Raw genomic sequence first — 26,487 nt, 5'->3', positions numbered from 1 at the left:
TAGCATGTCTATGTTATTTTCATTGTATAATCCCAGGAGGAATTGTAGTGGGAAGGTGCTTATCTTACTGATATAAAATTTCACATCAACAGGAACTTTTTACTAAGGAAAATATTTTGTTGATGGGTATACAAATCACAGATAGCAGGTAGCTTAGTATTTCTCTTGTCCATAAACCTTCTTGAATAAAGAGATAAATTAGACAAAAGTGATCTCCTTTTTGTGCTCTCCTGCATGTATTAACATTATCTCTAATTCAGGAGTTCCTAACATGTGGTTTATGAATTTGTGTTTTTAACATATATATATGTATTTATACATATACATGTATAAATATAGGCGTGTGTAACAATATATCTTTACATATATAAAACTATATTTCAATACAACATTGTATTCACCAGATTGCCAAAGGAATTCATGATAGGAAAGACGTTAAGAACCCATGCCTGAGGGGGCAGCTGGGTGGCTCAGTGGATTGAGAGCCAGGCCTAGAGATGGGAGGTCCTGAGTTCAAATGTGACCTCAGACACTTCCTAGCTGTGTGACCCTGGGCAAGTCACTTGACCCCCATTACCTAGCCCTTATCACTCTTCTGCCTTGGAGCCAATACACAGTATAGACTCCAAGATGGAAGGTAAGGGTTTAAAAAAAAAGAACCCATGCCTGAGATGTAAGTGTAGTAGTAGTAGTAGTTGTCTCTCCGTGGACGATTGTCTTTGTGCGTTTTCATCTATGGTGTACCCTCATGTGACTTTGAAGTCCAAGATAAATGATGTGCACAAAGATGTAAGTGGTAGAAAAAAGCTAAACATTTTTTTTTTTAGAGAGTAAAACTTAGGAGACATGTTAGTTGGTTAGAACACAGTATAATTTTGGGGCTTTTTTGGTAACTATGTATGAGAGTTTCTGTTCTCACTGAACTTCTGATCCTTGCTACCTATCCTTCAAATGCATTATATTTGTCATAAGGGGAATGGATTGCATATATAGATGAATCATGCTGCATCCACCACCTTAATTGGGATAATGGAATAAAATATATGACCTTTTAACTGTGAGAGTGTTGGGGAAAAGGTTAATAGATTTACTTGAATGCCATCTTTGGGGAGATTCATATAAGTAGGGAGTTACAGATTGTTGCATAAACTCTTGAACGCAGAATGATTTGTAAGTGATACTTTCTGGAAAAATGATAAGAGTTCATTAGAACATGATGCCCATCTCACAAAAGTCAGTAATGTTCAACATACTTTTGTTATAGCTATTAAAAGTGGCTGGGCTATCACTGCTGATGGTAGATTAGTAGGCTTATCTTTGTATATAAAGGATAGAACAATAAAAAATTAAATAGCCATCAAGGTTCCTGAAACTAAATGTACTGAAGCCTATTTATTATCCTATATAACTATAATATAATTAGCTTGGTATTTTGGTTTTAAGACTTAGATATCCAATACAATACTTCAGCTTAGGATTTAATAACAAATGGTATAGAAAGTAAATGATAGAACTTTTGAATTTACTATTTCCATATGAAATAAACCCTACATTTTGTTAATATTCTGGGCTTCATCTTTTTAGATGAATTTTTCTGTAGTGTGCCACATGGTCTGTGATGAATACATAGGGAAAATACTCCAAAAATGGCAATCCTATGTGTTACGTTTGAATTTCCATGGCTTTTCTTCTCTTCATTGGTCTTCCTTTAAATTCATCAGTAAGTATAATCTTTTTTTCAAATATTTGTTTCCGTTTTTACCTTATCAGTATAAAGAAAAAATGAAATGGAAACTTTATTTCTAGTCTTGGACTGTGAAAATGATGATAATTGCTGCAATTAATGTTTCCAATATAGTCAACTTTCAGTTAACTTTGGTGAACTAGCAGTTAGGTCTCTACTGAACTATATAGCTAGTCTTTTTGCGTGTCCTCCAGGCCTCTCATGTCTTTTCTCATTTTCCATCTGGATTATGTTTTCCATCAAGTCTTTGCTTTTTTTCATTCAATTTAAGTCAATTCAATTTATTAATAAATATTAAATGCGTATTATGTACAAAGCAGTCCTTCCATATGCACAATTTGATAGCTAACTGTGAATATGAAAGGTTAAAAAAGGAAAATACGGAATCAATGGCTTCACTATCTCTATGAATCTCTCTCTACAAAGTGAGTTTTTTTGCTTACTGAAAAGCACTAATTGAAAGCAGACTTTTGAAACTTTCGAAGACTTTGAATCAAGGATTTCAATGCCTGCCTTATCACTCTCTTTTCTCCACTTCCTCTCTTTTTCTAGGGGGTCTCTACATTCACGTTGGTGCACTCTTAGACTTCCTATCTCTCAGTTCCTCAGTTTCCTTAGATCCCATGATTTGCTCTGAAATTTCATTATTGCTATACCTGAGGAGGGAGGAGGGAGGAAGATCATTTTTGAAAAAGAAATTTACTAAGGTAGTGCAAAATTGAGTTCAAACTATCTGCCCAAAAGTCTGTGACGCATTCTCCTATGAATACAAAGGGCCCAGGGAAAAGTGAGCTCAAGATTAGAAGCATATTTTTTCATGGAGGGAGACATGTATCCACATAATAAAACTGGGCTGTTAGTTATCAAATGTCCAAGAGGCCCTTCAGCATAGCTAGGGTAATCCTTTTATTTTTCCCTAATCGATTCCCCATCTCACTTTCCAGCACAAGCTTTCCCAAATGTTTACTCTCCTCCAACATTTTCTCTCTCTCTCTGTCTCTGTGTCTGTCTGTCTCTTTCTCTTCTCCTATCTAATTTATCTCAAAACTCCTTGATGTCTACTTTACTTCTCTTACTTAACCATGATTGGTATGGGCTCTCCTCACTTCATATCTGAAAAACAGCCTTCTGGATGCTTTTCTTGTTTTAAGTCTCTCCACACAATAGGACATGCATCATTAGCAGCCAAAGCCTAAAGTGCAGGTCTGACCATGTCACTCAGTACACTTCGGTGGCTCCCTATTACCTCCAAGTCTGATATAGAATCCTCTGTTTGGCCTATCATGATCTGGCTCCCTTCTACCATTCTATTCTTTGTTTATATTTCAAATTCTCTACTACACTTTAAGTTCTTTGAAGTCAAGGAACATCTATTCATTTGCACGTTTTCACAGTTCCTAAAGTAAATCAATCAAAAAGTGTTTGTTATGCTTTTGTGAATAAATTAGGTGTGTATCAATAAATTTACTAACTTGAATTAATTTATTACTCTGTACCAGACATGGTATTAATATTAAGTCCTGGAGATATAAAGTTCAAGAAGCTCATATTCTCATAGGGAAGATCACAGGCCAATAGCTGTATCTACAAGAAATATACAGTTAAAGGGAAGATAATGGCAGAGGGAAGACACTGGAAGGGGGAAAGGGAAAGAGGAAAAACATGGGAAGATGGTATGGGAGGGGCCTTCTGAAGAAGATGAAATTTGAGAGAGGTCTTAAAGGAAACCAGGGAAGACAGGAGACAGAGGGGAGGATGAAGAGCATTCTATTCATGAGGACTACCCAATGAAAAGTTAGGAGACAGTGTGTCACATAGGAGGAACAGCTAGAAAGTCATTGCCTCTGGATCACAGAGTGCATGAAAGAGGGTAAACATAAGAAGAATAGAATGGAAAGATCTCCAGGAATTGATGCAGAGTGAAAGAAACAGAACCAGGAGAACATTGAACACAGAGACTGATACACTGTGGCACAATTGAAAGTAATGGACTTTTCTACTAGCAGCAATGCAATGACCCAGGACAATTCTGAGGAACTTAGGAGAAAGAATGCTATCCATATCCAGATAAAGAACTGCGGAAATAGAAATGATCGATCATGTGGTTTGATAGGGATATGATTGGGGCTTTAATATTAAAAGATCACTTCACTGCAAATACAAATAATATATTTGCAATGGCAATTTTCTTGTTATGGTCATATTAGGACTTCACGGGATTAATAAGTAATGAAACCTTCAATAAAAGAAATAAATTGTGGTAAAAGCTAAATTTGTGAGGCAGAAGCGGGCTTAATCTGGCTTTCTCTCAACGGACCCACTCCCAGCTCTCCTAATCAATATTGCAAGCAGCCTTATAATCAACATAACACACAGCCTTCACAGCATAGAAGGGATACTAGAGATAAAACAATTTATGTGGAATCTCAGTGAGGGCTCATACTACATTATACTTTCAAAGTATACCCTTATGCCATATTTCTGTGTTCATAAATTTATGAGTGAACGCCCTATATCAAAAGTTTTGACTTATCTTTGTTAAAACAGAACTTGTAACCTTGACATGAAGCATTGTAATGTTTATCATCTATGTTAGTAAGATAATGGGTTGAATTGCAAATAAAAACTGAAGCTGGAAACCCCAAAATGAAGAGGCTTAAAGGCTTGTTCCAAAATCTGTCTTTGGCTTTGTGTTTTCTTGGGACTTTTCCTTTAGATCTCCCCCTCTTTCCATATTCAATGTCTGTGGCTTCCCTCACAGTTTAGGGACCTCCATACCCAATGAGTTCTACTGGTTGAAGCACTCATAGATTTTGATATGTTGTCTCCTCTTTGTCATTCTTTTTAATGAAGACCATAATTGTTTCTTTGATTTGTTTTTTGACCCACCAGTTTTAAAGAATTGGATTATTTATTTTCCAATTAATTTTAAATTTGCCTTTCCATGGACCCTTGTTAATTATAATTTTTATCACATTGCGATCTGAAAAAGTTGCATTTATTTCTGCTCTTCTGAAATTTTTTCTCCAATATTTCTATTCCCTAGTACATGGCTGATCATTTTTAAAATTTATTTTTATTTACTTATTTTTTGCTTATTTAAATTTTATTTAATTGATTAAGAAAATTTTTCCATGGTTATGCAATTCTTATTCTTTCCCTCCCCTCCTCTCAACCCCCTCCCATAGCCAACTCTCAATTCCACTGGGTTTTTACATGTGTCATTGACCAAGACCTATTTCCATATTTTTGATATTTGCATTAGGCTGATCATTTAGAATCTATATCCCCAATCATATCCCTATCAACTCATATGATCAAGCAGTTGTTTTTCTTCTCTGTTTCTACTCCCACAATTTTTTATCCGAATGTGGATATAATCCCTTCTCATAAGTCCCTCAGAATTGTCCTGGATCATTGCATTGCTATTAGTATAGAAGTTCACTACATTTGATTGTGCCACAGTGTATCCATCTCTGTGTATAAGGTTCTGGTTCTACTTCTTTCACTCTGCATCAGTTCCAGGAGGTTGTTCACGTTCACATGAAAGTCCTCCAGTTCATTATTCCTTTTAGCACAACTCTCCATCACCAACATATACCACAATTTGTTCAGCCATTCCCCAATCAAAGGGCATCTACTCATTTTCCAATTTTTTGCCACCACAAAGAGTGTGGCTATGAATATATTTGTATAAGTCTTTTCCCTTATTATCTCCTTAGGGTATAACCCCAGCAATGGTATGTCTGGATGAAAGGGCAGACAATCTTTTAAAGCCCTTTGGGCATAGTTCCAAATTGCCATCCAGAATGGTTGGATCAATGCACAACTAACTCCAACAGCAATGTATTCATGTCCCTATTTTGCCACACCCCCTCCAACATTTATTATCTTCCTTTGCTATCATATTAGCTAATCTGCTAGGTGTCGGATGGTACCTCAAAGTTGTTTTGATTTGCATTTCTCTAATTATAAGAAATTTAGAACACTTTTTCATGTGCTTATTGATAGTTTTGATTTCTTTATCTGAAAATTGCTTATTTATGCCCTTTGCCCATTTAGCAATTTGGGAATGGCCTGATTTTTTTGTACAATTGATTTAGCTCCTCATATATTTTAGTAATTGGACCTTTGTCAGAGGTTTTTGTTACAAAGATTTTTTTCCCCCAATTTGTTGCTTCCCTTCTAATTTTTGGTTGCATTGGTTTTGTTTGTACAAAATCTTTTTAATTTAATGTAATAAAATTATTTATTTTTACAATTTTGTAATGTTTTCTAACTCTTGCTTAGTCTTAAAATTTTTCCTTTCTCAAAGATCTGACAGGTATACTATTCTGTGTTCACCTAATTTGCTTATAGTTTATATTTGCTTATAGTTTCCTTCTTTATATTCAAGTCATTCATCCATTCTGAATTTATCTTGGTATAGGGTGTGAAATGTTGATATAAACCTAATCTCTCCCATACTGTTTTTGAATTTTCCCAGCAGTTTTTGTCAAATAGTGGATTTTTGTCCCCCAAAACTGGCATCTTTGGGTTTATCATACACTGTCTTGCTGAGGTCATTTACCCCAAGTCTATTCCACTGATCCTCCCTTATATTTCCCAGGCAGAATATGCCAGCAGCATATTGTCTTGATGACCACTGCTTTATAGTACTTTTTAAGATCTGGTACTGCTAGGCCTCCCTCCTTCACATTTTTTCTCATTATTTCCCTTGATATTCTTGATCTTTTATTCTTCCCTATGCATTTTGTTATAGTTTTTTCTAATTAGTAAAAAAGTTTTATTGTAGTTTGATAGGTATGGCACTGAATAAGTGAATTAATTTGGGTAGGATTGTCATTTTTATTATGTTAGCTCGTCCTACCCATCAGCAGTCAATGTTTTTCCAATTGTTTAGATCTAGTTTTAATTGTATGGAAAGTTTTTTGTAGTTGTGTTCATATAATTTCTGTGTTTGTCTGGGCAGATATAGTCCTAAGTATTTTATATTGTCTTGGGTGTTTTTAAATGGAATTTCTCTTTCCAACTCTTGTTGCTGGGATGGGTTGGAAATATATAGAAATGCTGATGATTTATGTGGGTTTATTTTGTATCTTGCAACCTTGCTAAAGTTGTTGATTATTTCCACTAGCTTTTTGGTTGATTCTCTGGGATTCTTTAAGTAGATCATCATATCATCTGAAAAGAATGATAGCTTGGTTTCCTCATTGCCTATTTTAATACCTTCAATTTCTTTTCCTTCTCTAATTGCTACTGCTAGTGTTTCTAGTACCATGTTAAATAATAGAGGTGCTAATGTGCATCCTTGTTTCACTCCCAATCTTATTTGGAAGGCTTTTAATTTATCCCTATTGCACATGATGCTTGCTGATAGTTTTAAATATATAATGTTTATTATTTTTAGGAAAGGTCCTTCTATTCTTATATTTTCTAGTATTTTCAGTAGAAATGAGTGTTGTATTTTGTCCAAGGCTTTTTCTGCATCTATTGAGATCATCATGTGATTTTTGTTGATTTTCTTGTTGATATGGTCAATTATGTGGATGGTTTTCCTAATATTGAAACATCCTTGCATTCCTGGTATAAAACCCACCTGATCATAATGAATAACCATCATGATCACTTGCTGGAGCCTTTTTTTTTTAAATAAACCCTTACCTTCCATCTTAGTCAATACTGTGTATTGGCTCCAAGGCAGAAGAGCAGTAAGGGCTAGGCAATGGGGGTCAAGTGACTTGCCCAGGGTCACACAGCTAAGAAGTGTCTGAGGTCAGACTTGAAACCAGGACCTCCCGTCTCTAGTCCTGACTCTCAATCCACTGAGCCACCCAGCTGCCCCCTGGAATCTTTTTGCTAGTATTCTATTTAATATTTTTGCATCTATGTTCATTAAGGAAATTGGTCTGTAGTTTTCTTTCTCTGTTTTTGATCTGCCTGGTTTTTGAATCAGTACCATATTTGTGTCATAAAAGGAGTTTGGTAGAACTCCTTCTTTGCTTATTTTGTCAAATACTTTGTGTTGTATTGGGATTAGTTGTTCTTTAAATGTTTGATAGAATCCACTTGTGAGTCCTTCTTACATGATCTATCTTTGTTCTCTACAGATCTGAAATTTCAAAAGGCATGGGTGAGGATCCCAGGCAGGATCTCAGGATCTGAATGTTGGCTTGGATTTAGTTTCTGACTCTGGGACAGCATCTCAATAACAAATTGACTGATTTGGTTATTATTAAAGCCATGGCAGCTACTCCTCTAAGGCATGGTGGTGCTCTGGCAGCTACTGGATCCAGCTTGGCCGAATAATAGGCTACTGGGCTTTGAGTAGGCCCCAAAAGTTGAGTTAGAACACCTGACGCTACCCCTTTCTTTTCATATATATCTATACATGGTGAATGGTTTATCATAATTTGGGATGCATAGAGCAGGGACAGATAGACTAGCCTGTTATTAAAATTGAAGGAGCTGTTAGGTGTTCCATTTCTAATTTAAGTGGTTTAGGGACCTAGTTTTTTGTTAGTGATACAAGGGGCTTAGTGATTTCCCCATAACAAGAGATCCATTGCCAAGAAAATCTGTTTGCTCCAAGAATCTCCCTCAATTGCTTTTTAGTGGTAGGAGTGCTTAATTTTTGGATATTTTCAATCCACTTAGGAGAAATTGTGTGGGCACTAGGAGTTAAAATGAACCCCAAATATTCTACTTTTGGGAGACACTGAACCTTTTTCTTTGAGATCTTGTGCCTTCTTTTTTTCTAGTTCTAGGAGGAGGTACTTACTATCCTCTTGGAATGCTTCAGCATTTGTTGAAGTCAAGAGTATATCATCTACATATTTTATTAACTTGCTGTTTTAAAATTTTACATTATAAGTGTCTTGGCTTAAAATTTGTGCAAAAAGTCCAGGACTTTCCATGTAACCTTGAGGCAGATGAACCCACATCCTCTGAAAGATCTTCCATGTGAAAGCAAAGATATTTCTGGAATCTTCATGTACAGGTATAGAAAAGAAGGCTGAGCACAAGTCTACTACTGTAAAGTATATAGTTGTGCTAGGAATAGAAGAAATAATAGTATTTATGTTGGAAACTACAGGGTGTCTCTTTATAACATGATTGTTCATGGCTTTCAGATACTATACAAATCGATAGAGATGCTTGTCATTAGGCCCCAATTTTGGCTTTTTAATGGGCAGGATGGGTGTATTATATTCAGATTTACAGGGAATTATGATGTCTTGGTCAATTAGTGAGTTGATTACAGGGTTAATGCCCTCTTTTGCCTCCTTTTTTTGGGGGGAGGGCCAAGGAATGGAAGGAGGTGGTATAGATTTAGTTTTAATTTGGACAGGGATAGCTGATTTAAGTAGGCCAACATCAGAAGATGATGTGGCCCAGAGAGATTCAGGTATATTACTTGGGCTTTCAAAAGTATGAGACTCCTTGATCATGAGTGTTTGAAAAAAGTACAAGGAGCAAAGTTAAGGATTCCTTAGGTAATTCCAGTGATATGGAACCATCTGGAGAGCACGTAATTGTGCCTCTGAGCTTGCATAGAAGATATTTCCTCAGCAAATTTGAAGGGGATTCAGGCATCAAGAGGAAAGAATGATGTACTTCTAGGGGTCTTACAGACACCATCCTACAGGAAAGCTTTTTAACCTTTTGGGGTGTCCCCAACACTCCCACTACATTCACTGAGTCAGTGGAATTGCAATCTGAATCAGGTGTACTTTTCAATACAGACCTGGAACCTCCAGTGTCCAAAAGACAATCATAATGGTGTTACCAACCTTTAAAGTAACATGGGAGTATGGGGGGACAGCGGATAGGGACAATGGGTAGTAAGACATCAGAGTCTGGAAAATCAAAGGTTGTATTCTCTGATTCCTGTGCCCCAAACCCCCTGTACATCATCATATTTTTGGGGAAGTTCCTCGGACTTCTTCCTGAGGGACATTAGTACCTCAAGTATATTTTGGACGAGCTCCATTTAAGTTATACTGTTGTGGAGTTATTTGGTTTGAACTATCATTTTCCCAATTTCTATTTCTAGACTTGTTATCATTCCGAAAATTGTGATCATCATAATTATTATAGTTATTTCTACCAGTTCTAAGGTTGTGATTTCTATTATTATTATTATAGTGATTTCCATAATTATTATTTCTGATTGTCTTGAATAAATTTCTAGTCCATCATTATGTTGTGGCCCTTCTCACAGAAGTGGCAGGTAATGGATCGATAGTTAGATTCTCAGGGAGGGGCAAGTGCCATTGGTTGAGTATCATGCCCCTTTTCCTGTTTATCAATCCTATTTCTTAAATATTTCAATTCTTCCCTAATTGTCTCCATGAAATCATTAGTCTCTTCCTCTTTTTCTTTGTTGCCTTTTGAAATATAAACAGCAGTTTTTCTCAATTCATCAAGATCTATTTCAGGCCACCTTGGGCAATGAGTTCTAAAATAATCCCTGATCACTTTGCAAGAGTTATTGTCAAAGTGTCTCCTAATTTGTCTTATGTAATTTTCTTTAGAAAGATCAAAATCTAGGTACTTCCCCCCAAACTCAATGAGCCTATCGATGAATCTGGAAGCTGTCTCATCATCTGATTGCTTAAGTTTTTCAAATTCTGTTCATTTTATCAGTTTTCAGAGCACTCTTTCATTGCAATTAGAAAGGCCTCCCTACAACAATATAGTTGTAAATAATCTTCAGATATGTTATAGTCCCATCCAGGATCTTGAGATGGCCAGTGAGCTGCATTGATCCCATGGACTTTATTAACATTAGAAATTATTTTATTTTCCTCATGTCCTGTTAGGAAAGCGTGGAGTAGATTTTCAGTGTCTTTGTAAGAGGGATCATACTGAAAAAATATGTCTGCCATCTTTTTTGTTACCACAAAGGGATCTGCTTCAAAAGTGGGTATGACACATATAAATTCATTTATGTCTTGGGGAGTAAAAGGTATATGGTGTCTTAGTGTTACCACATTCCCATTGCATCCGATTTCAGGCACTTCCCTTAAGGGAAAAAGGAATTTATTTGAATTAGGTAATGTTGAGTCAGTTTGAGGAGGAATAGTTTTGTTAGAAGGACGAGATTTCCTCAGGGCTGTGATTGGTCGTGGGGTGGGAGAAGGAACAGGAGAAGATGGTAATTTAGGAGAAGGATCTTGGGAAGTAAGGTCAACGAAGAGTTGCAGAGCTGAGCTTTAGGAGAGGGGTCTTCTGTCTCTCTTTTAGGGGAAGTATTTTCCTCATTTAGAGGTTCAGGAACAGGCTTGTAAAAACCAGACATGTTTTGAATGGGGTCAGTATTTGTCATTTGACCATGCAAGAAGTATTTGAAATTTTCCAATTGGGTTTGAGTGTCTGCCTGCATTTTAGCTTTAACTTTTCATATGGTAGCATTTTTTTGCCACAATATTTAGGAATAGAAAAATAAAATTACCTAAGAACATAAGGAATAGGAGGCATTCTGAAACCTTTAAAGTTCCTAATTGTTCGAAAGCCAGAATGCTGTCATGTAATGTAGCATCCATATATTTATTTATTTATTATATATGTATATTTTATTTGCTAAATTGCTTATAATTCTGGTTTTAGTCAGTAGATGGAGCTATTGGCTAGGGGTTAAAGTCAGGGTGTGAAAATTAAAGGGAATGTCACATCTTGATTTGATTAACTTCTTAGTTGGAGGGTGGGAGAGGATTGACTCCCTTTGTTGTAGGCCAAGTATAGGAGGGGTAGCTGGAAGCAGTTGACTCCCTCCTCAGGTTGAAAACATTAGAATCAGGTGTTTCTACCACATGCTTACAGGAAACAGCTTCCAGGCAGCTTTCTTGAGTTGACCACATTTCAAAAAAGGTTTTTATAAATTATTTTTTACTTAATTGGGCTGTGAAAGTCTCTTAGGGTAAAGAGGACCAGTTTTTTTTTGTTGTTATTGTTGTTACTTTAACACTACTCTTCCTCACTTATCTCTCCAGGTTTTAATTCTCACTTAAGTTAAAATCTATAGGCAGTGGGTTTTGGAAAAAAGAAAATAGATTTTCTGTTGTGGCAGATGGAGGACTATTTTACCCCTCTTAAGAAAAGTGAAAGCTTTTCCTCACAGGTTTTTGCCTTCACAGCTAATTAAGAGACAAGGCAACTAGCAGAAAGATAGAATCTTTCTCAAGGTGAGAACTTGAGGGTCATCTAATTGGGTTGTTTGTGTGTGTGTGTGTGTGTGGTGATTAGTTTCCCCAAGTGAGGCCTCAGGGTCCAGCTGCTAAAATTAAAAGCAGCTGTGCTATATATATATATATATATATATATATATATATATATATATATATTTACACACACATGTGTGTGTGTGTGTGTGTAGACACTTTTTTTAAGGGAAAAAAAGAAAAAAATGTTGAACTTACCTTCTGCAGCTGATTTGTGTAGACTCAAAATAAGCTATTAAAAGCTGACTTAGGGATAGTCACAAAAGTAAAGGAAAAGTTTAGGAAAGTTAAGAAGATTGAGGGTATTTTGTCATAACAGATGTGGTCTGCCAATTAAAATGTAAGGGGAAAAAGGGGTTTAATTTTAAAAGGTTTGGACTTTATATTTTATGAGTGTGGTTGCCAGGAATTTAATTAATTCCAAAGAGATTTTATTTACAATTTATTTACAAAATGTAGAAAGAGTGAGGCAAGAAATCAGAGAGAGGATAAGGTAAGATATCTATCCTGAGCACTAGGTAATTTATCTCTGGCTCTTCTCTTAGCCCTGGCAGGGAGAGTTAGTTCTTAGCTGGAGGGGCCTCGGCCCTTATAGCCCGAGACCCTTAAGATGCAGGAAAAGAGTAGATCTCTCCTGTGAATAGCTTTTTCAGAAAATACAGCAGTTAAGAGTCAGCTTTTCACTCACCATGTGTCAGTTCAAAGGAACAGGGTCTCAGGTTGAGTCAGCAGATCAAAGAATGAAGAATTGTCATTCTCACAGGAAGTAACAGCTCCTTTTAAAGATGTTTCTTTTGCGTCACTTCCTGTGTCTTCCCCTAATTTTACATCTACCAATCACAGTTGAAGCCCTGCTCTAGTACTGCCCAGGAGGCAGCTAGTCAATTCCGATTCATCACCCACTATCACACACATGGGTCACAGACCTCCTACTTCATGATTAAGTGGAATGTTTGTACTTTTGGTGATTAGATCTAAAAATGGGCAGATCTTCATACTTAACTTTAAGTAGGATGTTTACACTTATGGGAATTTAAAATCTAAAAATAGTCAGGGGTTATAATTTAATCTTCACAATCGGGAGAGTTAAGTATTTTCATTGTTATAATCAGTGTAGAATTAAATTTAATCTTCACAACTCTATCTCCTTATTGGTTCTTTCACTCCTGTATTTGTTTTGTGACAAGGTTAGAGAGGATTTTCTTGGTGATTGGAGTTGCTCTGGTTTACTCCACCATCTTGGCTCTACCCCCTGAAGTCTAATAATTTTTCTTTCCATATAAAATCCTTTGAAAAATGCTCTTGTTAAAATAATTAAAGCAAACCTGTGTTGAGTTTTATTTTTGTTAAAATTTCCTATCTATTTCAAATTTACTAAATAAAATTTTGTGGTATAACTCTTCTTATGTTTCCAATTGCAACAGCCTTAATTGAATGATGTATGAAAGAATATCTAATGGTTAAAATTGAAGTTCTGTGTCTGCACTTGACAAGTGTTCTCAGAAACACCTCGAGCTTCATAGAATCAAAGGATTTTCTAGTTGGATGTGCCTTTAGAGTCTTCACTTGAATAAAATCAGCTTTAAAGTTTGATAAAGGTCATTTCTCCTTGACACCTTCAGTGAGAAAGAAGGAATACAATACCTATTTTTTATTTAAAAATTTTTTAAATTAAATTGAATCCCCCATTACATGTAAAAACAGTTTCCAACATTTTAAAAATAGTTTTGAATTTTGAAATTTTTTTCTTCCCTCACTCCCAAGATGGTAACCAGTCTCATATAAATTTTACATATATAATCATGTATTTAATACATTTTTTCCATATTAATCCTTTTGCAGAACAAAATTCAAACAAAAATTAAGAAAGAAAGTGAAAAAAGTTTACTTTGGTCTAGATTCAGACTCCATCATTTCCTTCTCTGGAAGCAAGATGGCATTTTATATCATGAGTTCTTTGGGATTGTTTTGGATCATTGTATTGCAGATAATAGCTAAGTTATTCATAGTTGTTTGTTGTATATAGTAGTCACTGTACACAATGTTCTCTTAGTTCCACTTAATTTCACTTTACTTAAGTATGTGTAAATCTTTAGGTTTTTCCATGTTCCTCTTGCTCGTCATTTCTTACAGCACAATAGTATTCCTATATAATTGTATACTATAACTTCGGTATCCATTTAGTGTTTTATATCCCTTTGGGCATGTGGATGAATAAATGATGGATGAATGAGTTCACAACTCCTCCAGCAGTGCATTAGCATCTCAAGTTTCCCACATCCCTTCCAAGTTTTGTCATTTTTCTTTTCTGTTATAATAGCTCATCTGATAGTTGTGGGATGGTACTTTGCATTTTTCTAATTAATAGTGATTTAGATCAAATTTTTGCAGGATTGTAGAGAGCTTTAATTACTTTGAGAACTTCCTGTTTCTATCCTTTGATCATTTATCATTTGGAGAATGACATATTCTTATACATTCAACTCAATGCTCTCTGTATTTGAGAAATGAGTCCTTTGTTTGAGAGACTTGTTATAAAAATGTTTGTTTCATTATGATTACTGTATATTACTCCCCATCCTATTTCCCTCTTTAGTTTCTGACCACCACATTCACCAATTTGCCTTCTTTTCTTTCAGCCCCACCTTCAATTCAGCCAGTTCTGATGAGAGAAATGTTCATGGGCTCCCCTCCTCACCTCCTCCATCTTCCCCTTTATTGAAAAAGCTCTTTCATATTTCTTTTAGGTGAGATAATTTACTCCATCCATTCTTTCCCCCCTTCTTCCAATGCATTTCTCTTTCTCATGCCCTTAATTTTATTTTTTAGATATCATCCCATAATATTCAATTCATACCCTTCTAAGGGGGCACAGAGCCTTCTAAGTTGTTTTGGACTGAAAATTTATTTTACTATTTTTTTTGGTGGGGTATGCTGCTCCAGAATTCATTTTGACCTTACATCATAGTTACATCATAGTTTTTTAGATGTACTTTGATAGAGATCTAGGTCTGTATACTTTGAGTTGGCTCTGCTCCTACATTACCCATTTTCAGACAACTCTCATGGTAAAGATATTTTTCCTTACTTCAAACCAACATATCTATCTCTTTGCAACATATTTTCTCCTAGCCCTTCCCATGGTGACCTGGCAGAACAGGTTTTAACCTTCCTCCATTCTATACTTACCTCATTTGAAGGTATTATACTAGATCAGGGGTTTATAATCTAGGATCCCCAAAGGTTTGTGGATAGATTTCAAGGGATACTCTGAACTTGAATGAGAAGAGTACATTTTTATTTTCGCTAAACTGTAATTGAAATAGAGAAAGGGTGCATAGACTTCTCCAGATTGCCAAAGGGGTCAATGATAGAAAAAAAAATTAAGATCCCTGGACTAGATGATCTTTCATCTTCCTTCCAGCTCTAATATTTTGTGTTATTTTGAGTCTTGCCCAACTTCTTTTCGGGTAAGTTCAGCTCTGACCTCATTAGTTGATGGATCCAGTATTTCATAAATTTCTGGCAGAGACTTTGTTATTTGATTGCTATATTACAGATAAAACATTGGCTGATCTTTTGGGCTATTTGGCTGCTCCAGTTGTGCTTGGAATTGTAATGTCTGCAACAATGTCAAAAAAAATTAGCTTCAAGTGAAATATTTTTAATTCTTTGAGTGTGCCTAGAGAGAGGTCATATTTTGTGTTGAGAAACAAAGTTTACAATGTATACATACAAAAGTATGCTAACATTCCAGTAAATGTGTTCCTTGTATTATGTCAGCATAAAATTAACATATTTGAAGCATAAAATACAGCTCAGCTGTTTCTTGTATTTCTCCACCTAGTAAATTATTTGCATAATTGGAGCATTTCAGAGAAAGTTTTAACCTCTGAATGTGCCTGGGGTTATACTTTTATTTTACTATTATCTTGCTGGCCTATAAGAATCAGATAGGAAATTTATATTCTGCTGAGAAACATTATACTTTTATACTTCAATTTTAAATGGATCAGTTAGCTTATCCTTGTAATTATTCCCTCTAGTGGGGCAAATCAGAGTCCATCCTTGACTTCTCATCCCTAGATCCACCATTAAAAAATCCAACCAGTATGCTAGAGGGCTTCTTTTGATGGTTTTTTTTTTTTAACATCCTTGTGTTATACTGGTATAGCATTCACCCATCAACCATTTATTTTTCCTTCAAAGTTCCTTTTTGATCAGGAGAAACATTATAATAAGTAATTTTAATAGATCTTATTTGGCCTTTTACTTGGTAATGCCAGATGTTTATTTATTTTAAAACAAACATTTTAATAGCAGCTTATTAACCATTGATTTTCCTTGTTTTAAATTTTAGCTGATAAGCTAAATGCTCTAAAGATTCATGAAAATATAGGTCTTTTATTAAACTAGTGTCTTTTGATTTGTAAGAAAAACATCATTCATGTTCCCAGAAATTGATACACATAGTAATTTTTGACATATGGTCTATTTTTTAAAATTATACTCAATTATGTATTTGTACCATAAGAAAAACATCAGGATCACATTCTAGAGGATTTTTAATTATAAAAATATGTAGTCAATAAGTTAAAATGAAAATGCTTTCTTAGAACAGTTCTACTTGGCTCCTAAAACAGGTTAGTTTCTTATGTACCAGGATATGAACAAAACAACTTTCTCAGTTCTCAGGTTTTATTGTACTTCTCAGGCAATTATATTAATATAAGTATGAAACATCAGAGGTATTGGTATAAATACACAGATACTCAAGTGCATATTTTAAATATACAAACACACAAGGATAGCACATGTCAGTCATGTACATATGCCTGAAGGTATTTATTTGTATGCAACCTTGCTAGCTTTTGCTTCATACTACAAACAGGTAAGATAGATCTAATTGGGGGCAGCTGGGTCGCTCAGTGGATTGAGAGCCAGGCCTAGAGATGGGAAGTCCTAGATTAAAATCTGACCTCAGCCACTTCCTATCTGTGTAGCCCTGGGCAAGTCACTTGACCCCCATTGCCTAGCCCTTACCACTCTTCTGCCTTGGAGCCAATATTGGCTCCAAGACGGAAGGTAAGGGTTATTAAAAAAAAAAGATAGATCTAATAATTTCTAGAGTTAAAAAAATTAAAACAAAATCAATTAAAATAATGCTTCGAGCTAATTTTAAGACATGTAACCATTCTTAGTTACATAGATTAATGAATCAAGTCTCTCATGATATCTGCACCATGTATTCAACTTTTAAGAAAAAAACAGAAGAGCCATATGATCTATGTTGGTTCGGTATTGCTTAATTTATTTTGTAATGTTTAATTTTTCACCAATGCAATAAGACTTTGGCTAATGACCAACTTGGCTTTAGGAATCAAAAGAACTGATTCTCAATTCTTCATTTATCACTGTGAAGAATTTTTAAACATTTTGGATGTTATTTCATTGTGTAATTTTTGTGATAATATACAAATATACATGCATATATCTGTATACAAGTTTGTATTTTTTTCCCCTTTTCTTTGGTTTGAGTGAAGAATAGTAAATAAGCAATTAAGAATCTAATTCCAAAGACTAGTTCTTTCTGACTTGGAAGAATCAGCCTAAGGGATTGCCTTGTGTGAAAACTAATGCTACAAGTAGTGTAGATTGATTGGAGCTTCATCATAGATGGCTGATATGGTGGGGTATATTTCCTTCCCACAGTAAACCTTTGTATGAGATCGTTCCCTAAAGGCTTCATGTCACCTAGTATGACACCTGCCCTTTCACTCCCTTGGCCCCTAGCCACTATCTCCTTGAGAGTTCCACTATCATCCCACCTCTTCCCCTTTGGTCCCACATTCTCCTACCTTAGTGTGGAGTGATTGTTTTCACCCCTGTGGGGCAAACTGCCCATGTCATATGTTCAGACCCAGGAGTCTGTGCTAGCATTTCAGTGGATTTCCTGGATGTGAGAATTCTTTCCAAAAAAGCAGATTTCAGCCTCCTTGGTACCCAGTACTTCCCAACTAATGTTCAAATTCATTTGCCTACTACAACACAAGGTTACTCTAGCTATCTTAGATCATTATTAGCTTTAGGGGTCATGTATACACCCAATTAGTTTTGGCCTTGGGCTTTCTGTATTGCACACTTTCTCTTTGCTTTAGGGGCTAGAATTCTTATTTACTTTCCTGTTCTTTGAATTAAAGAAGGCCCAGTTATATGAGGAGGATAAAGCTGTGGGTTTAGTGTGATAGATTTATTAACATTCATTCCTTTTACATTTGGCATACATTGATTAAGGTCTGTTTTATGCCTTGCACTGTACCAGGTCTCATAGAGTTTAAAGATTGATAGAGAGAAGACATGAGCATTAATGACTATAATAATCAACAAGCATATATTAATTGTCTACCAGTCACTATGGTATCTACCATGCACTGTCAGGAACTGAGATGGGTGCTAGAGGTACAAATACAAGAGGAGAAACGAAATTGCATGATAAGTCAATTAGAGAAGCACACAAGGGAGTGCTAGGTGAGGTCCAAGATTGAAGGTTGATATCAGAGAGGTGTGGGGAACAAAGGGTTTCATGGAAAGGCAGAATTGGAAGTGGAATTAGAGGATGGGTCGAAATTCAGACTATGAAAACATGGAGGGAGGGCTTAGTGAACAACCTAAGAAAAAACATGTAGGTATCATAGTATAGTGTTTATTCAGAGAATAGAGAGTAGTTCAATTTGACCAGAAGGTAGAGTATAGAACAGTTATATGAGATGAGTTTGGATAGCTAGAATGGCACTATAGTTTTTGTTTTGTTTTTTTAGCATTTTAGAGATTGTTTAGTTTTTCTTTTTTTATAATTAAAAGATATTTTATTTTCCTTATTATATGTAGTAATAATTTTCAACATGTGTTTTGCAAAATTATAATATCCTGTCTCCCTCCCTCCCTATTCTCCCCCACTCAGAGAGAGTAAATAATTTGATCTGGGCTGTACATGTATTTTGCAAAACATATTTCCATCTTGGTCACTGTTGTAAGAGCACACTCATCCAAAACCAAAACCCCTAGAGAAAACTGTAAATACACTGATGTGAAATATAGTATTGCTTTGATCCAGCAGCACTAAGTTGTTAACAGGCAAAGGTGTTTGAATTTTAATGGAAAAACATTTAGTACCAAGTAGATTGAAGGCTGCTTCTTTGGAGGGAGTTCTCACATCTAGGAGATCCACTAAAATATTGAAACTGCCTTTTCTGGCCTCTCTCAAATCACTTGTCAGAACATGAAGGAGATAAATAGGCAGTGGGAGCATACAAGGATGGATTATCCATGATCCAGGACCAGTGAAGCGCAGTTAGGTATTAAAACCCCTTTGCCATTTTCCTCTTTTCTGAAGAGCTCTTAGCTTATATTCCAGCTAAGTGAGCCTCAACCACAGTGCAGTTCCTGTCTCTCCAAACTCAGACTGCTGCATAGATAACCTATCTCAGATTATTTCCATGTTTGCCAATTCTGCTTCATTCTAGATCCTAATCTCTGTATTTCTGACTTTAAACTGATTTCACCCTCAAGCTATTGTCCTGTGTCTGACCCCCCTCCCACATTGTAAATTCCTATGGTCTACATTGGTTGCCTGTACTTTCTTACCATCTAGTTACTCTTCAGTTTGCTGATTTCCATTCCCAATTTTAAACTACTTTTTCACTGACTCCACCATGACCAAATCCAGGGACCTATTTGCAGTTCTATTGCTTTCTGCAGCATTTGACACGTCATCATCCCCTTCTTTCTGATCCCCTTTTCTTTCTTGATTTCCATGACACTGTACTTTTTGAATTCTCCTACTTGTGATGTCTACTTGCCACTCAACTCTTACTGTGGTCCCAAGAAACTGTAACACACACTGTGGTCACACTCCGTAAACCATTTCAGCAGGTGGGCTAAACCAGGTTGAGGGTAACTGATAGACCTCAAACCCATTGGTGAGTTAGGGGGGTGCCTACTCCCCAGGTATGGGAAGAATTCCCCTGGAAGATGAGAATAATTTTATGCAACAACCACAAAGGTGATAGAAGCATGCTCTATGGAATACTTAGAGCTTATTTAGACATCAGAGATGCTAGAGTCATCCACTGCATCCTGTGCCACCACCAGTTATATTGCCTTTTGTTTTGCCACTGGAAGAGAGTGAGACTGATGACTTTGTACACTTTGCCTCACTTAAATCCAATTTATGCGAAGTCAAAACACATCACTAGTGATGCCATTTTGGTCCTCTTTGAGTACAAAGGACAACCACCAGCCAACTTCTATGACTGCTACTTACCAGTGTCCTTTACTAGTCCATCTTCTTAACACCAGGCCTTGGGAATCTCTTATGACTGTCTCTAAGCTATTTTCTCTTTCCTCTCAACCCTCTTTCTTTTGGCAAGCTTATCCATTTCTGAGAGTTCAATGATAGTTTCTGAATAGATAAATGAATCACAGATCTTTATTTTGAACACCCACTTGTCCTCTGAACTCCAGCACATCTATGTAGTTGTTTGCTAGCTGTCTCTACCTTGATGTCTTTGTCAATAGTACCTTAAACTTAGTATTTCCAAAATGGAATTCTTTTCTGATGATACTATTGTTCTCCCTGCTGAGGGTTGTAATTCTTAGTTATCTTTTGTTCTTTCTTGTCCTTCACCTCCCTCATTTAACCTGTTAGTAAATCCTGTCACATTTACCTCCAGAATCCATCTTGCATCTCCCTTCTCTTTCCTACTCGTACTGCTACCACCCAAATTGAGGACTTCAACATGGAGAATATGTTTTGAGGAATAAGCATCCTGAGAAGTCACCTTGCCTTTCATCTTCTCATTTACTGATGCTGAAACTGAAGTCTGCAGAAGGGTACAATTTATCCAAAGTTATAAGGTAGTAAACAACAAAACAAGGATTTTCAGACAAGTGACTTGTTCCACTGCAACAAACTTGCATCCCCTAACCATAGTCTAGTCAGACATTGCCAAATTAAAATTCTAAAAGGGCAGATGAGACCATGTAACTTCCATCTGCACAAAGACCTATCTATAGAGGCTCCTTATTTCCTGAAAGATAAAAAATAGATTCTTTAGCTTGGTATTTATTCTGTTCTACAATCTATTTCCAAACTACTTTTTAAATTTTTATTTGATACCTCTACTTTTTAAATACTACGTTTCAGTCAAATTAAACTACAGGCTGATTCTAAATGTCCTCACTTTCCTGCCTCTGCAGTCATATAAGTTATTCCTCAATACCTAGAACACACTTTCTTTTGCTTCTGCCTGTTGAAATTCTAATTTTCCTTAAAAAAATTTAAGTTCATTTTTATTTTTCCAGATTATATGTAGTTACAATTTAGATAATTGTTTTCTCACATTTTTTGATTCATGTTCTCTCCCTCTCTCTCCTATTATTTTCTAGAGATGGCAGCAATATGATATAGAATGTACATGAGTTATCATATAGTATGTATCTCCATATTTGTCATGTTGTGAAAGAAGATACATATCATTTATAATAGAGAAAAATTCATGAAGGAAATAAAGTGAAGAATGCTTTGATCTGCATTCAGATTCCTTCTGTCCCTTCTATCTTATATTTCTTTAAGACTTACCTCTCAAGATTCACTTTGCCCATTAAGCACTTCTATTTCCTCAGCTGGAAATGATCTTCCTCTTCTCAAGTTTTCTTACAATGCTTTGAATCCCACCTTTTCCCTTATCATATTCTCATTTGTGTGCTGTATGTCTTATTCCTACTAGGAGTGGTTTAAGCTCCTAGAGGTCAGGACTATGTTTTTTTCATCTTTACATCCTCAACACATAGCATATACCTTGTATATAGTAAGTAAGGTTTAATATATGTTGATTGAAATGATTTGATCCCCCCAAGAGTTAAACTTCCCCCAACCATACCTGCTGGAATTTCTCTAAAGTCTCTCCACTCACCATCCACCATCACTGTGTTCTTTTCAGCTGAGGCAGAAGTCTTAGTAATACATGAGTGATGTCTCCTCTGAAAACAAGACCTTTTTTTCATATGTAGAACTGTATCAACATTGCCAAAATTCATGTCTAACTGCTTTAATACTGTGTTAACTTGAAATATGGGCACTATGGAACCTTCTCTTTGCTTTGGATTTCAAAGGAAAAAAAAAAACCCTTTACTTCCTGTTCTCATTTTACTTTAGAAAGTTTACTTCACAGAATGACAGTCTCTTCTGTGGGGACTTTAAAGTAATTTCAAAGTTTAAAAATAAGCATACTTAAACATTCACCCCTTGCTACTGCCTCTCATAGTTCATCAATATCATTCTCAGATACTTTTCTCTCATCATGTTTAGACTGATTCTTCAGTTTTTAATCTGATTTTGTTTTGTAAAAATGTCAAATAAATGTCAGACAACTTTAGCAAAACTCTTAATTTATCATGGATTCTTCTAAGTGTGAACACATTTAAGAATAGAAATTTATTCAACTCACATCCTGCTGTACCAAAAAAAGATGTCATTTCCTTATAGATATATTTATATCTTTTCATTTTAATTTTTTCTGTGTATTTACAAATAGTTCTCAAAATGCATGGCAAACATGAACTTAGGTTTTTTTTTAAGAATTAAAAAGTTATACAGGTCATTATGTAATTATTAATGCCATCATATGGAACTCAATCTCATACAATTTACCATTGTGGTATGCCAAGGTTGCTCAGCCAACATATAGGATAAATGGCTTGAGGTTGTTCTCTTTGTTCAGAACTAAAATTATTAAAGAAATCCTGCTAGCTGTATATTCCTTCATAGACAGATAACACAGTTAACCAAAATGTAAACATAAGATTTTCCTTAAACAAAGGTCAAATCTAATCTCTTTACAAAGGGGTTTACCTCTGAAGTTAACCTACTATTGTAATTCTCACACTTTGTTTCTTTGCCAGGTGGTCTCGGTGTATTTTTTCCCATGTATCATCTTCTGTATCCTGGTCAGTTGGATCAGGGTATGATGGTAGTTTGTCCTTTGGGCATTCTTCATAATAACTTCGAACATATTTTCCAACAAGCCAGCCTTTGTATTCTTCAGGCATTCTGCATTCCAGGCCATTATAATGAACATTATAGTGATGTTTTAGCCAGTAGTAGAGGTAGTGGATATTATAGTCACATCTCCAAGGATTTTCTTTAAGCCATAAGATTTTCAAAAAATAGAGATCTTCTAATACTCCGTAGTCAAAGTTTTGCAGACTGTTGTTTGATAAATCTAATTCTTCTAAGTTTGTTAGTCCTGAAAAAGCAGCTGATAATATAAAATACTTATTAAATTGATGACTATACATGTCAAGTATGCATATAGATGTAAGCTTCAGATTACCAGAAAAATAACCATATTGCATAGGCAAACTTTTCTTGATTGAAGTTAGCAAAATACAATTCTTTTAATAGAGAAATTAAATTTACTTAAATTTATAATCTACCTTGTTTTTGTCAGACCATGGGACCAAAGCCTCCCCAACCCCTGCTGAGACCTATAATCCCTCTCCCCCCCCCATCAAGCACCTATTTAAGCTGTGAGACAAAGCCCCAGTAAAACCTGGCAGGACACCAAGACTTCCCTGTCAGCCTAGACAAATGACCTCCCAAATCACTGACCACTATGCCTGGGAACTTCCCACCCCCAAAGCCTACTCCCTCAGGGCTATCCAATGAATTGAACCCAAGTAACCTAGCTTAAACCAATAGAGGCAATATAGATTACCTCATCCAGACAACTACCCTAAGAGACTGCCCCCTTCTCCACTCCTGTGGCCACTAGGCAGCCATCTTTGCTGGTTCTGATCTCCTCTACTTCCCTTCCCTCTCCCTTCCTCCCACCTGCCACCATTGGTCTCCCATCCCCTTTGTCCCCTCTTTTCCTCCAAATAAAGCTTTGCTGTATTACTTCACTATCACCCCATTTGTCTCTGTCAGTCAGGTCTGACAATTTTAACTTGGAGATTTAGAAAATTGGGAGTCACTTCCATGCCATTATGAAAAATCAAAACATTATTTTAGTAGAAATTTCTTCCTAGATGCCATAGTTTATATACAATAGAAATTATTCATTTATCATTATTTGCTATTTTGACAAACTTGATCTTAATGGGAATTTATGAAAACTGACATCTTATTTAACTTTATATGGAGTACCTACTTACAATTGCTTATTTTTCCTCTAGTTGGACCCTAGGGTTAGACCACTTTAGCGGGAATTCAAATGTTTTCCTACTGTATTGTAAAGTAACCTACATCAGTGATCTCCACCCCTGGATACTATTTAACAGCTTAGCATCATGTAAATTTGTCTCATTTGACTTACAGAGGTTAATTGCTCTTGAGAGACCCACATACCAATACGATGATCTCTTTCTTTGAGAGGATGGCCATCATGTAGCATTTATAGTGAACTTGTAACTTAATTAAGTTCTTTTAACTGATACATAGCAACAATTCTTTGTAATTTATTGTTTTGGAGACTAGCTTGTGGCAAATAGAGATTCAGTAACTTTTCCAGGATCTCATAGCTACAATGTGTCACCAAAGGAGTTAAATTCATATCTTCCTCCCTTGAAGATTATGCTACTTATCTAGCTAATAACATTTTTGTTTCTATGCTAAATTATATTTTTAATGAAAACATTGTTATGAGAGGGAAGATAAAATTGTAGATAAAGGGATGGCTTTGGAGCCAAGAATAAAAAAATAAATTATGCAAGAATTTATTAAATAACTATTATGGGGATATAAAGACAAAAATTTATAAAACTATGCTCTCAAGGAAATTGTATTCTTTTGGGGAGTACGTGTACACATATAAGGACATACAGAATAAATGGGGAAAAACACAAGGTAATTTGAGAGAGGTTTAAATATCAGGAAATTCCTCTTATAGAAGGTAGTATGTGATATGGGTCTTGAAGCAAGTTCTTGGAGATATGTAATTAAGGAGGGAATACATTTCACATGTGGAGACAGGAGAAGTATCATATGTGAGGAATTGTAGTTGTTCATACATAATAGTTTGCATGTTGTCTTCCCCCGTTAGTTTGTGAGCTCCTGGAGAATAGGGAGACCAATTTACTTAGACCATAGAGTGTAAGAAGGGAAGTAATACATAATGAGGTTTCAGATATAGTTTGGGGTCAGTTTGTAAAGGGTTTTAAAAGCCAAACACAGGAAATTATATTTGATTCTAGAGGTAGTGGAAATCCATTGATTTTTATTAAGTTGATAAAGGACCTGGATTCAAAACTAGCCTTTGAAATATACTATGTGCTCCTGGGCAAGTCATCTAACTTCTCAGTGCCAAAGGCAAATCTTTAAGATAGTAAATTGCAGAAAACTTAAAGAGTTGCATTTGCAGAGGAACTTTCCACTGTCAGAATTCCCTCTACCAATGAAATTGTATATTTAGACAAAAAATTGGCATAAATAAAAACCAGATACAATATACAACCCAATTATGGGAACATTTTGATTCTTACCAGGGTCGATGAATTCAATCCCATTGCTGCTCAAGTTTAATTTCCTCAGTTCATGAACGTCTTCAAATTCTTTAGGTCGAAGTTGATTGATTTTGTTGTTTGATAAATCAAGTTTAATAATATCTGGAGGAATATTGTTTGGAATTTTCCTTAACTCTGGAAAAGTCAATGAGGAGTAGACCACTATGGATTATAGGCATCATAGAATTTTAGAGATAGAAAATATCTCCCTAAGCTTCTAAATTCAATTTGTTCATCTCAATAAAAGGATATACTCACAAAGTCAGAGCTTGAACAAAAAGTCAGAACTTAAGAAGTTGTCTAGTCTACTCCCTTTCTTATCAGAAGAAGAAACTGAAGCTCACGTAATTAAAATAATTTCTCTAAGCTTTCAAAGCTTTTAGTGGTAGAACTGGGATTTGAACTCTACTTTTCTGCCTCAAAATTTAGTATAATTAATGAAAAGAAAATTATTTAAAGGGGGAGAAGAGAACATGGATATTTGTTGTTAGCCATTTAGTCATGTCTGACTCTTTGTGACTGCATAGACCATAGCATCCCAATACTGTTCATGAGGTTTTTTTAGCAAAGATACTAGATTGTTTTGTTATTTTTTCCTCCAGTAGATTAAGTCAGAGTTGAAATCTAGCTAGTAAAATTCTGGCTGAATTTGAACTCAGGTCTTCTTGACTAAAACCAGCACATCATTCATTAACTGCCCCCCCCCATGAGGTCACAAAGAGTCAGTCATGACTGAAAACAATTGAACAATAAGCAGCATTTTTATGGATAACTGAAGTGCAAATATAATCACCAAAACTTATTTTGTCCATGTAGTTCATCTGTTATAACTTTAGTTCCATATATGAAAAAGTAGCAGAATTTGCTTGTCTTGATTTTCTTTTCTCCATTCAACAGTAAAAGTGTTAATGAAGGGAAAAACAGTAAATACCAATGGAAAGAACAATGACAGATGAT

At 35.6% G+C, this 26,487-nt stretch overlaps 2 protein-coding genes across 5 annotated transcripts in view; one reads left to right on the top strand and one right to left on the bottom strand.

The window, feature by feature from the left end:
• FBXL13 (F-box and leucine rich repeat protein 13) overlaps positions 1-26,487 on the top strand; it is a 333,413-nt gene that overhangs the window by 93,647 nt on the left and 213,279 nt on the right. For all 3 annotated transcript variants that reach the window (XM_056799508.1, XM_056799506.1, XM_056799507.1), the window contains one exon: positions 1,585-1,720. In XM_056799508.1, coding sequence (XP_056655486.1) covers positions 1,585-1,720 — 136 coding nt within the window. The remainder of the gene's footprint in view (positions 1-1,584; positions 1,721-26,487) is intronic.
• Positions 18,766-26,487, bottom strand: part of LRRC17 (leucine rich repeat containing 17) — a 51,643-nt gene continuing 43,921 nt past the window's right edge. For both annotated transcript variants that reach the window (XM_016426065.2, XM_001364698.5), the window contains 2 exons: positions 25,510-25,665; positions 18,766-23,285 (listed from right to left, as the gene is read on the bottom strand). In XM_016426065.2, coding sequence (XP_016281551.1) covers positions 22,888-23,285; positions 25,510-25,665 — 554 coding nt within the window. In that variant the 3' untranslated portion in view covers positions 18,766-22,887. The remainder of the gene's footprint in view (positions 23,286-25,509; positions 25,666-26,487) is intronic.

This window comes from Monodelphis domestica, chromosome 5 (assembly GCF_027887165.1).
Source record: "Monodelphis domestica isolate mMonDom1 chromosome 5, mMonDom1.pri, whole genome shotgun sequence".
In the NCBI taxonomy this organism is placed as follows: domain Eukaryota; kingdom Metazoa; phylum Chordata; class Mammalia; order Didelphimorphia; family Didelphidae; genus Monodelphis; species Monodelphis domestica.
Note: the sequence above shows the minus strand (reverse complement) of the source record. Positions and strands in the feature narration are given on the sequence as shown.